Below are 13,058 nucleotides of genomic sequence, written 5' to 3' on the forward strand. Positions count from 1 at the left end.
GGAAAATCGCAGCAGGGACATTTCTTTAATTTACGTTATTTATTAACCTGTGTTGTTAGAGTGACTTTGCCTCCCCTCTGGGTCTTTGAATTGCTAATGTAAATGTTATTTTCCCTGATTATGTTTGTCTGACGTCATGTCTTAATTTGTTCCCAAACTCAGCCATTGTGTTTCTTTCTCCTTTCTCCCAATTCAAGGTCTATGGTACCATTGCTCCAGGTGATATCAAGGGGCTCACCTATGTCTTTTGAGGATTCAAGTAGAATCATCCCACTCTTTTACCTGTTTAGCTCCTTGTTCAGTCACTCACTGATTTCCATACATGATAACGAATTCTTTGGAGACCCCATAGAAGGTGAGAATTTTGAGCAATCCATTTGTTGCTGACCTCATGCCGTGTCCATTTTCATTAGTGATAGAAAAGTTTTAAGCCTTTTAAATCTTTGAGTGTGTAAGAAATGGGAGGGGGAGCCCAAATATAATAGAAAATTGGATTCTGTTTTTCAGTTGTAGGTCAAAGACAATCGTCAATGATGCCTTTTACTTTAGAAGAGCTGGTAGTGTTATCTCGATGCCTTCGTGACGCGTGCTTAGGGATCATCAAACTGGCATATCCAGAAACAAAGCCAGAAGTTCGAGAAGAATATATCACTGCCTTTCAAAGTATTGGAGTAACTACCAGTTCTGAAATGCAGCAGTGTATACAGATGGAGCAGAAACGATGGATTCAGTTATTTAAGGTAATATGTATGAATATTTTTGTTTACTGAGGTCAAATAACGTACAGATTTTATTTTTGGATGACTCATTTTAGACGACTAGAGATACAGGTTTGTTTCTGGCTTGATTGTTAATTTGCAAAACTTGTAAGAAGAGTCTTTTTCATTTTATATTTGCCTCCTTTTGAAGCCTTGTTTTTACATTGTAAAATATATCTTTTATAACTTGCCCCAAGTACTTTCAATGACAAGGTGATGTATAATGAAATTTTTTTTTTTTTCACTAAAAGATCTCTTATGAGTTTTATTTATTTAATCTTAAGAAATCGATTAACAAAGGTGGAATAAGATCATTAACTTAATGCAAGTTGAATATGAATTACTTTAAAATACCTTCATTTTTGACTGTGCAGAAAGAGAAGTTATGAGTTACTGTGGCTGAAATGTTGGCAAGAAACCACCACCACTGAGAGAATACAACTACTGGGGTAGAAAAAAAGAAAAGGAAAAGGGTGCTTGACTTCCCATGAAATTTCTGCAGCAAACCCATCTCGTCAGCTAAAACCGCCCGTGATAGGAGTGAGAGCAGAGGCAGCTCATTTTCCAGATTGGTGCTGGATTTACAGTCCGTTTAGTGCCGGCGACCTCTCGCTCCCTGATGTTCAGCTGGAGTCGTCAGCTGTCCCTGCAGGCCTTTTATCACTGCTTTTGTCAAGCGATCTATTTAATTGAAAGAAGTTAATTGAATGAAAATGATCAACTAAGCTTGTATTAATATTGCTAATGGAACTTTCTTCTTGGCCATGTTTGGAGAAAGATGTCAAGCTAGACTTTAGGAAAGGCCCATTAATGCTTGCACTTAACCTGATGGGCTAATTAAGGACTGCTTATTCATCCTGCGAGCCCACGATGGGCTCTGTGTGGCCCGTTCTGCCTGGTTTTACAGCACATTTCACTTCTGAGCACCAGCATTAGTAGCAGTGAGAGTAACGGATAATGTTTTGATTGCAGTGAATACAGTACTAATGCACCATTGGATTTATAATATGTGCGGATTGCTGCGATATGTATTTGCACAGTCTGTTTTAATCACCTGTCTCTGTATCCCTGAGGAAACTCTGAAGGGCACATGTTGAGCCCTTAATATTTCCTTGCTTAAAGACTGACACTCCTGCATCTTTTCTGAGGTAAAACAAGCTCTGTCACCCATTTAAAACTTGCAACTCTTTGGGAAGCTTTTCCTGGATGTGGCCGTTAATGGTAGCATATGTTTTTCTTTTAAGGATCTAATTAAACTCTGGGATCTTTGTTAGTGAAACTTTCCACTGTGCATGTTATCAGGTTTTGTGTACAGAGACAGATAATTCCATTATTCTATAGCGCCTATTCACAGTTTCATAATTTTCATATACCAGGCTTATCTTTAGTACCCAGAACCTTCTGAATTTAATTATGCTGTATTAAGATGTTTTTCCCCAGTCCTGCTTTATTTTGCGTAAGCATTAAGTGAAAACTTTGTAGTGAATTTGTTCTTAGGCCTCAAAATGATTCACTACTAGTTTATTAAGGATTGCAGAGTTTTTGTTTGTTTTAAAAATTTGCGTGAGCGTTCACCTTTTCTGAAACAGGATTGTCTTTAGGTTTCAAATTGAGTTATGAAGATCTGAATTTAGAGCAGAGTTGTTTGAAGACAAGTTTTTGAATAAGATTCCTCTTCTTTGTAAAGATTTTGTTGTTATTGTTCTGCCTACTGTTGAGCTAAGCCCAGCACCCCCCCCCCAAAAAAAAAGAAAAAAATCAAGGCATGGTCTTTGAACAGATTCAGCTGATACTTGTTATTTTCTTTTAAGAAAAAAATTATCTTTAATATGAAGTAGAATTTAACTGAGTGGTTGCTGTCTCAGACAGTATTCTGAGGACTTTACAGGGACCAGTCCACACGAGCGGTAGTTCTGTGAGGAAGGCGCTGCAGGTGTCCCCGTTTTACAGATGGGGACACCCAGCCCGGGGCTGGCAGAGCAGCATGAGGACTGTGCCGCTCCTCTCCACCGCCCCTGGGAAGTGTGAGGATGAAAGTGTAGCGTTTCTGTGTGTTTCAGTGTCGCATTTGAGGTGAACAATTCAAGGAATAGAATCCACCAAAGAAAGCAGTAGCATTTTGCAGTAATTGCCTGCATTCTGCTGACTTTGACAGAGCTGCGCGTGAGGAGACCTGGCTCCTCCAGCCACCAGCCATTTTCATTTTTTAGCTCCTGATGGTCCTCCCAGACCTGTTTCCGAGAGGGGCTCTGGGGGCTGGTCACAGAACAGACTTCTAAGTGGATGGAGTCATCCTTCTTTGTCACTGTAGGAACTGAGGTCAGTTCTGAGCCCCACACTGACACTGCTGAAACAGTTTGTACATTTATCAAATTTATCAGCTTCTCTCCAAGTGTAATTTACAGCGGTAACTGCGTTAGCCCTGGGAGGCACCAGGAACTCCTGTTTGATGTGCCTTTGTGAGCAGCTGCCAGGCTGCGCTGGCGCTAACCCCAGGAGGAAAGTGTACGGGAGCCTGCTTGCTTACCGCACTCCTCTGTGTGCAGAGGGGCTCGGAGAGGAGGGTCTTTCTCCTACCTGGTGGTTGATTTGGATTTTTCAGTGTCAAAAAGGCTCATTAAAAAGTGAAAACAAAACCACAGCAGTGCCCTAGCTGTGATTGAACCGTGCTACCGTTAACCGTCAGTGTTGACCAGTGAGGCAGGTCCAGGCTTCCTCTAAAGTGGCCGGGCTGCCTGCCACTTTCAGACTGTCTTTGAAAGTTTTTTCTTGGCTTTGGTTTTGCCTCCTCAATAAAGTGGTTACCTTAAGAAGTAATTGTGTAGTGTTTTAAACATGCTGGAGAATACTAATAACTAAAGGCTCTATAAAACTAGGTTAGCCATCGACAACAGGAATCCATATCAGATACTTAATGACCTTTATAGGCTGGGGTGTCATTAATGTCAATTATTTTAAACACCCACGGTGTTTATCCCAGGAACCCTGGCTCTGTGCTATGCTGGGGAACCATAAATGAAATTGGACAGTCCCTGTTCTTTGAGCATCACTACATAAGGAAAGAGACTCAGCAGCAAAGCTGAGAGCACGCAGGACAGACACACAACTGCTGAAGTCATTCTGAGCTTAGGATTACATGGGGAAAAGCATCCTGGCCTTCTGTGAGAATAATCTTAGAGCTGGTACTTTACTGGTTTTTCTCGTGTTTCGTTTTTACATATTCTTCGTTAGGAAATCAAAATCTAAAAAACTATTATATATTGGTCACATCACACATTTACCCAGTTCAGTTCAGTTCAGTTGCTCAGTCGGGTCCGACTCTTTGCGACCCCATGAATTGCAGCACGCCAGGCCTCCCTGTCCATCACCATCTCCCAGAGTTCACTCAGACTCACGTCCATGGAGTCCGTGATGCCATCCAACCATCTCATCCTCTGTTGTCCCCTTCTCCTCCTGCCCCCAATCCCTTCCAGCATCAGAGTCTTTTCCAATGAGTCAACTCTTCGCATGAGGTGGCCAAAGTACTGGAGTTTCAGCTTTAGCATCATTCTTTCCAAAGAAATCCTAGGACTGATCTCCTTTAGAATGGATTGGTTGGATCTCTTTGCAGTCCAAGGGACTCTCAAGAGTCTTCTCCAACACCACAGTTCAAAAGTATCAGTTCTTCGGCGCTCAGCCTTCTTCACAGTCCAACTCTCACATCCATACATGACCACAGGAAAAACTATAGCCTTGACTAGACGGACCTTAGTCAGCAAAGTAATGTCTCTGCTTTTGAATATGCTGTCTAGGTTGGTCATAACTTTTCTTCCAAGGAGTAAGCATCTTTTAATTTCATGGCTGCAATCACCATCTGCAGTGATTGTGGAGCCCCAAAAAATAAAGTCTGACACCGTTTCCACTGTTTCCCATCTATTTCCCATGAAGTGATGCGACCGGATGCCACGATCTTTGTTTTCTGAATGTTGAACTTCAAGCCAGTTAGGTACCCGTAAATGATGTGCCTTGTCCTATGCTTGTTTTAAAGTTTGAAGATAATCACCTAAGATATCTGATTTTGCCCACTGCATTTAAGCTCAGAAGATTATTACAGGCACCTTTCCACTTGTGGAGTATATATGCTTTTCTTTGGTTGCACTAATGAAGCTAAATATCAGTGATCTCCACTCAGAAATGTCATAGTTGAGCATTCATAGCTTTAAGTCATCAGATATATTCTTTATGTGTGTAAGTTTCTTCTATGATTTAAAATATGTAATGCTTAAGACTGTTTCCGTAAGGTTAAGATTTTCTTGCGATCTTGATAGCCAGCGGACTTTCAAACATACAGTAATCTTGTGAAACAGTGCCTATTAATTTAAAACCTTGAGCTTGGACAGTTGTCAGGTGTGGCTTTTATGAGACATTTGTGTGTCTCTGACTGGTGGTCTGCGTGGTCTTCTAACACTGGGTTTGAGGGCATTGCTGCTTGGTCTCCAGCTGTGCGGCTGCCTGGACCCCAGCTCCCTAGCTGGGCGTGGCCCCAGGGCCCTCAGCAGTGAAGCGCGGAGTCCTGGCCACCAGGCCAGCAGGGAGTCCCTCTGCTTTCCCTTTAGTGGCATGTCACCACACGCAACGGTTTAGTGCTTTTCTGACTACTTGCTTAGATAATCTCGTTAGTTCTCCAGTATTTATTCACGGTTCAGCTCCAGCAGGGAAGAGCCCGGTGTGGGAGTCGAGGAAGCGAGTGGCGTCACCGAGAAAGGGCGCGCTTGCCCTGTGGGAGCCTCCTGAAGCTCTGTGCTGTGCTCCCGTGTCAGTCGCCCTGGCGTTCGCTTGTTCGTTGCCTCTGCTCCTCTTTCTTGGCGCGCTGGGTCTCGGGTCTCAGGGTCTCGGGGTCTCCTCGGGACCAGATGGCGGCTGCTGCCTGGAGTTGGAGCTCCTGCGGGCGCTGCCTTTTGCGGGTGCTCGTCAGCCGGAGGCTCCAGGCCCGCGTGCAGTCAGTCCCCGTGGGGCAGGCTCTAGTGGCCTCTCACCTCAGTCTGCAGACTTGCACCCCCGTGACTGAAGGCCTGTTTACATCTAGAACCCTGCCAGTCTTCTGTAGTAGGCATATCTGCACGGGGAATTAGATAAAATTTACTGAGAGGAAAGCTGTCTTTTGGATCTCAACACTGGGTGTCTGTTGATCCAGTTTAAAATTGTTACATCGGTTTTCATTGCCTTTGACACTCTTTCGTCACTTCATGTGGTTTTTTAATGGTTACTTCTGTGAGCTTTGGTTTTTCAGTACTAAATACCACTAGCAGCTTGTGGTACTAAAAATGAATGTACAGAAACGGAGTATGTTTAAAGGTGTGTTTTGAAATCACAGAATTTGAGTTGTGTCTGACTCTTTGCGACCCCATGGACTGCAGCACGCCAGGCTTCCCTGTCCATCACCATCTCCTGGAGCCTGCTCAAACTCATGTCCATTGAGTTGGTGATGGCCATCCAACCATCTCATCGTCTGCCACCCCCTTCTCCTCCTGCCCTCAATCTTTCCCAGTATCAGGCAGGGTCTTTTCCAGTGAGTTGACTCTTCGCATCAGGTGGCCAGAGTATTGGAGCTTCAGCTCTAGCATCAGTCCTTCCAATGAATATTCAGGGTTGGTTTCATTTAGGATGGACTGGTTGGGTCTCCTTGCAGTCCACGGGACTCTCAAGAGTCTCCTCCAACACCACAGTTCAAAAGCATTAGTTCTTCAGCCCTCAGCCTTCCTTAGGAGAAGGCAATGGCAACCCACTCCAGTACTCTTGCCTGGCAAATCCCTTGGACAGAGGAGCCTGGTGGGCTGCAGTCCATGGGGTCGCTAAGAGTTGGACACGACTGAGCGACTTCACTTTCACTTTTCACTTTCATGCATTGGAGAAGGAAATGGCAACCCACTCCAGTGTTCTTGCCTGGAGAATCCCAGGGATGGGGGAGCCTGGTGGGCTGCCATCTCTGGGGTCGCACAGAGTTGGACACGACTGAAGCGACTTAGCAGCAGCAGCAGCAGCCTTCTTTATGATCCAACTTTCACATCCATGCATGACTACTAGAAAAATCATTGCTTTGACTGTATGACTTTGCTGGCAAAGTAATGTCTGCTTTTTAATATGCTGTCTAGGTTTGTCATAGCTTTTCTTCCAAGGAGCAAGCATCTTTTAATTTCATGGCTGCAGTCACTGTCCACAGTGATTTTGGAGCCCAGAAGAATAAAATGTACCACTGTTTCCACTTTTCCCCCCATCTGTTTGCCATGAAGTGATGGGACCAGATGCCATGATCTTCGTTTTTGAATGTTGAGTTTTAAGCCAGCTTTTCCGCTCTCCTTTCTCTCTCATCAAGGGGCCCTTTAGTTCCTCTTCGCTTTTTGACATTAGCATGGTATCATCTGCATATCTGAAGTTGTTATTTTTCCCGGCAGTCTGGATTCCAGCTTGTGTTTCATCCAGCCCGCCATTTCACATGATGTACTCTGCATATAAGTTAAATAAGCAAGGTAACAGTATACAGCCTTGATGTACTCCTTTTCCAATTTTGAACAAGTCCATTTTTCCATGTTCAGTTCTAACCATTGCTTCTTGACCTGCATACAGGTTTCTTAGGAGGCAGGTCAGGTGGTCTGGTATTCTCATCTCTTAAGAATATTCTACAGTTGTGATCCACACAGTCAGAGGCTTTAGCGTCCTCAGTGAAGCAGACATAGATGTTTTTCTGGATTCTCTTTCTCTGATCCAGCGGATGTTGGCCATTTGACCTCTAGTTCCTCTGCCTTTTTAAAGCCCAGCTTGTGCATCTGGGAGCTCCTGGTCCATGCACTGTTGAGGCCTCTGGTGTGGAGGGTTCTGAGCATTCCTTGGTGGCTGAGCAGTAAAGAATCCGCCTGCAATGCAGGAGACCTGAATTTAGCCCCTGGGTTGGAAGGATCCCCTGGAGAAGGGAATGGTAACCCACTGCAGTAGTCTTGCCTGGAGAGTTCCATGGACAGAAGAGCCTAGCAGGCTACAGTCCATGTGGTCGCAGAGAGTCAGACAGCACTGAGTGACTAACACTTTGCTGGCATGTGAGATGAGTGCAATTGTGCGGTAGTTTGAGCATTCTTTGGCGTTGCCTTTCTTTGGGATTGGAATGAACACTGACCTTTTTCCTGTCCTGTGGCCACTTCGGTGTTTTCCACATTTGTTGGCATATTGAGTGCAGCACTTCAGAGCATCATCATCTTTCAGGATTCGAAATAGCTCAACTGGAATTCCATCACCTCCACTAGCTTTGTTCATAGTGATGCTTCCTAAGGCCCACTTGGCTTCGCATTCCAGGAAGTCTGGCTCTAGGTAAGTGATCACACCATCGTGGTTATCTGGGTCAATAAGATCTTTTTTGTACGGTTCTTCTGTGTATTCTTGCCACCTCTTCTTAATATCTTCTGCTTCTGTTAGGTCCGTCCTGTTTCTGTCTTTAATTGTATCCATCTTTGCGTGAAATGTTCCCTTGGTATCTCTCTATTTCTTTGCATTGTTAACTTAAGAAGGCTTGCTGCTTGGAACTCTGCATTCAGATGGGTTTATCTCTCTCTTTCTCCTTTGCCTTTCACTGCTCTTTTCTCAGCTGTTTTTGTAAGGCCTCCTCAGACAGCCAGTTTGCCTTCTTGCGTTTGTTTCCTTGGGGGTGGTTTTGGTCACTGCCTCCTGTACAGTGGTACAGACCTCCGCCCATAGTTCTTCAGGCGCTCTGTCTACCTGATCTGGTCCCTTGAATCTGTTTCTCACCTGCTCTGCATAATCATGGGGGATTGAGTTCAGGTCATACCAGAATGATCTAGTGCTTTTCCCTACTTTTCCAGTTGAAGTCTGAATTTTGCCATAAGGAGCTGATGCTCTGAGCCACAGTCAACTCCAGGTCTTGTTTTTGCTGACTGTATAGAGCATCTCCATTTTCGTCTATGAAGACTATAATGAATCTGATTTTGTAATGATCCTCTGGATCCAGTTAAATTTTCATGATTTCTTAAAATTTGTATTTTTCTCTACAAGTTAGAAAAAATAATTTAAAGGACAAAAATGTTCTTAGGAGATATGACATTTCTAAAATATTTTGGGAATTTGTCCACACCTCATATTGCCAAATATAGCACATAAAAATATGTGTCACCCAGTTAAATTTGGATTTCAGATAAACGGCAAATGCATTTTAGATACAAGTATATCCTGTGTGATATTTAGGGTACATTTATACTTTTTAAAAACCTGTTTTTGAGATACCCTTTGAATAAAGCACTATTTAGAAGATAGCTATGCTAAGAATTGTGTTTGACATTTGTCTGAGAGTCAGCTTCTCTGGCCGTGCCGTGCCCTCCCTGGCATCTTCGAGTCTTGTTTCCTGTCCGCTTTCGGATGCATTTTTCCGCAGTGGCTTCTGCTGCCAGCCCTTCCGCTCAGGCCCAGCTCCACCTCTGCCTTGTCCTTGCTGCCTCCCTCCCCTCCCCCACGCCCACCTCTCTCTTCCCTCTCGATTCTAGAAGGTTTTATGTATGCACTTTCTCTGGGCTGTGCTAGTCTTCGTTGCTGCGGGGCTGTTCTCCAGCCGTGGGGCGGGGACTGCTCTCCAGTGGCCGCGCCACGCCTCTGGTGGCGGTGGCTTCCCCTGTGTGTTGTAGGCTCTCGGGCACGCAGGCTCCGGGGCTGTGGCTCCCAGAGCTAGCTGCTCCTAGCATGTGGGATCTTCCTGTTAAGGGATCAAACCCAGGTCTCCTGCACTGGCCGGCGGAGTCTTGACCACTGAGCCTCCAGGCAAGCCTTTTTTCCTCTATTTTTGAAAGAGGATGCAGTGACGCCAGGATAGGACATTTTATGTTACTTCTTTTTCATCTTTAGAATAGGAAAGTGTGGAAGGGAATGCCGGTACTGAAAGTGCATGCTCACTTTCGCAGTGATTTAAAGTAAGTCATGGCATTAACCACCTCTGAAGAGTTGGGTCATATTTGCCACCTCTGGAACAGACACGTCCTCGGCAGGAGAGGTTGGCCGGTCTTGAACACCAGAACGTGGAGGACAGCTTGTCTCCTGGGGTCAGGTAGCCGTGGACGTGAGCAGATGACCGCTCTGCGGAGCGCCATCTCCTCAGCTGCGCTGTGCAGAAGTGTCAGGACTCGGAGGGGGTGCGGGGGGTGATGCGTGGGAGCCACAGGTGAACGGGTGCCTTTAAATAAGCACATTAACTGTCAGAAGGCACGGCTTTTGTCGACAGTTGTGGGTGGTGGGTAAATTTCAGCACAGTAGCTGTTACAGCTGAATTTACTTAGAACACTGGTGTGGGTGTGTGAAAGGAGAGATGCTGTGCCACGCTCATCGCGCCTAGGGATCCTGCTTCTGTCCCCACTGTTGGAAGAGCTCCTGCTGGTGCGCTCCGTGTGAACCCCGCTGAGTTTGCCCCGAGCCTCAGTGAGCAGGACGTAGCTCACCGAGGCTCCCTTTCTCCTGGGAGTAAAACTGAGAGACGCCCAGGAGCCAGGTGTGTGAGGTCAGCGGCTGGGCCCTGCTTGTGACCAGCAGTTCGCCAGGTGGAACCTGACTGACGCTCAGTCCCCTTCGACTCGGCTTCAAATCAGTCTCCCTCAAGCACTGCCCGTGTGTGGCCTGGCCCCCGAGCAGGCGCCGCAGCCGCTGCTGGAGGACCACAGGCTCTCACTGCTTACCTGTGCCAGCTTCTTGCTGATTCAGAAAGGACGTTGCCGAAGCATCACAGTAGGCTTTAATATGCTGTGTGGTGGGTGTCTCAGCGAAATTGGCAGCGTGTGCCCCCCAGTGTGAAAGCTGTGTTCTAGATCTTGAGTGGTTTCTACTGGTGTCGTTGTGTCTGGATGGCTGAGCTGCTCAGGGGTTCCTTTTCCTCTTTCCTGGTTATGTGGTCTAGCTGGAGTCTGTGTCGTGGAGGCCTGAGATAGCAACCAGGGACCCCTTCTCTCCCACTTTGGTTGAACACAGAATGACATTTCCTAATGCATTGTTCAAATTGTATTTTACTGAATTGGAAGCAGCGTGTACAGAAGCCTGGCTGACTTTCAGAAAACACGGTCAGAGTCACAGGATCCACTTCTGCTTACAAAGGCTGTGGTCTTGTAAAGACACTTGGGTCTCCCGGTTTTGTGTTGGTTTATCTTTGTTTACTACAAACACATTTCTGTTTCGTGTGTAACTTCCTGTCTTTGGAAGCCCGACAGTACTGTTAGATGTCTTTAATCGCACGTTTAATCGCACAGGGTTTACCACTGTTGGTGAGTGGGTGCCGACTGCTTTTCTAGGTAGGCAGTCGTATTCTGTTTCAGGGGGCTCACGGCAGGGTTTTGTTTATGGAGGGGCTCATGTCCCCTGAGGGGACAGCAGTGTGGTCTGGGCTGGGATAGCAGGTGGCATTGGGCAACCAGAGTGTGCGGGGAGGCTTTCTGGAGAAGGGTCGGCTGGGCTTGTGTAGAATTTGGCGGGGGGGCTGTAGACGACCTCCAGAGGCTTCCGTCCGGGAGATACTGAAAATGTCTCTGGAAGCTGGACAAGGTGCACCTAGGACCCTGCCCCCCACCCCCCCACCGGCACCTCAGATAGAGTGTTTTCAGAAGAATTCAGGTGTTTTAACCTTAGGAGAACCGGTGTACCTGGAGGTGTCTTTTATTATAGCTCAGGTGAGCTTCTACATTTCCACGTTGTGTTTTTTTAAAATTACTGCCTCCCTTGTAGCTTTTAAAAAGTCACCCGTTGCACATGTTTGCGTCATTTTCTCTCTTTGTTGGTGGGTCGTTGACCGCTTTGTACATAAGCTTCCTGCTGTGGTCACGGAGCGAGACGCTCTTCCGTGAGCGGGCTTGCTGTTGGTCTGGCAGCACCTCGGGGAGCCGTGCGTGCCTCTGCCTCCGTGGTGTGCGGGCTTCCCCAGGCTGCCTGCGTGACCTGCCCCCCCGCCCCCCGCCCCCAGGTCATCACCAACCTGGTGAAGATGCTGAAGTCCAGGGACACACGGAGGAGCTTCTGCCCCCCCAACCACTGGCTGTCAGAGCAAGAGGATATCAAAGCAGATAAGGTATTCCTGGAAGATCTTTTACATATTTTTCATTAAACTTATTTTTTCAGCTTGTATCTTTTCTGAGAAGAATAAATCTTTTAAGGTCATTTATCATGTAGTTAATAATTAGGAGTACACTTTTGTGGCTGACTCTCAGATCACGTAATGGAGCACATCACAACATCACAACATCACCGGCCTACACATGCATCCTGCGCTTGTTGTTAATCCTGATTTGCTTTAAACCACAAAGTGTATTGATGTGTAATGGTTTTTTGGGGGGAGTTGAAAAACTTTTGCTTTTATTGTATCAGTATATTTTTAGTATTAATACTTAAAAGAGATGGAACTTATTTATGACTTTCTAAAGGGATAGAGACAAATGTGAGTATTACTAAGATCTAGATGTAAAGTAAATCCAGTAGTGTAACTTGTTCTGAAATAATGAAAACAACATTACCAAAGGACTCGGGGTGTTTTCATTTTTGTTTGTCAGGAAAACACATGACTGGATTCATCTCAGAATCTTGGGGCTGGGGGCAGAGAGTGACTGGGTATAGAAGAAGCACGACTACAGAAATGTTAAAGAAAAGAAACATCAGGAGCGTTTCAGAAGCGTTGCTTTGTCCACACGCACGCTGCATCTTTGCATTAAGCTTGTGGCACCCAGTCCTGCCCATGGCCCAGGCTGAGGAGCTGCAGCCGGTCCTGTAGCGGCGAGGGCCTCGGGCCCGTGGGCCTTTCTGACAGGGGTCAGATGAGGGGACCTGAGAGACAGCGGGGTAGTACTTACCAGCCTTATTTGGCTCCTCATTCATACTTGTTTTAGTCATGAACGGTTATAAATTGAATGAATATTTGGTAATGGTAATAAACTGCTAGATTTTAAGGGTAATCTGGTTTCTTTGTAAAGCAATCATTGTGTGGTGATTTACTATGTCCAGATATTACATGTTGTTGATTAGAGCAAGTAGAGATTTCCCTGGAGTATATTTAGGAAAAATAACTGCAGTGTGAAAATGTGAAAGGTGGCCCACGTAGGGGAGAGTATGAGAAGGTCTCCTGGGAAGGAGCAGGCGGGACTGAGCAGTCTGTGGCCCCGCAGGTCACCCAGCTCTACGTCCCGGCGTCCAGGAACGCGTGGCGGTTCCGGCGGATGGGGAGGATTGGGCCCCTGCGGTCCACGCTGGATGGTGAGTGCCCTGCGCCCACCCGCCCTGTGCCCCGAGCTGGCCGAGCGTGGG

General features: G+C 46.2%; 1 protein-coding gene across 2 annotated transcripts in view; it reads left to right on the top strand.

The window, feature by feature from the left end:
• Positions 1-13,058, top strand: part of UBE3C (ubiquitin protein ligase E3C) — a 108,373-nt gene that overhangs the window by 54,604 nt on the left and 40,711 nt on the right. For both annotated transcript variants that reach the window (XM_040260211.1, XM_040260212.1), the window contains exons 12-15: positions 198-355; positions 508-740; positions 11,728-11,832; positions 12,920-13,007. In XM_040260211.1, the coding sequence (XP_040116145.1) occupies positions 198-355; positions 508-740; positions 11,728-11,832; positions 12,920-13,007 (584 nt within the window). The remainder of the gene's footprint in view (positions 1-197; positions 356-507; positions 741-11,727; positions 11,833-12,919; positions 13,008-13,058) is intronic.

The sequence above is a fragment of the Oryx dammah genome, unplaced genomic scaffold, assembly GCF_014754425.2.
Source record: "Oryx dammah isolate SB20612 unplaced genomic scaffold, SCBI_Odam_1.1 HiC_scaffold_18, whole genome shotgun sequence".
Taxonomy (NCBI): Eukaryota; Metazoa; Chordata; class Mammalia; order Artiodactyla; family Bovidae; genus Oryx; species Oryx dammah.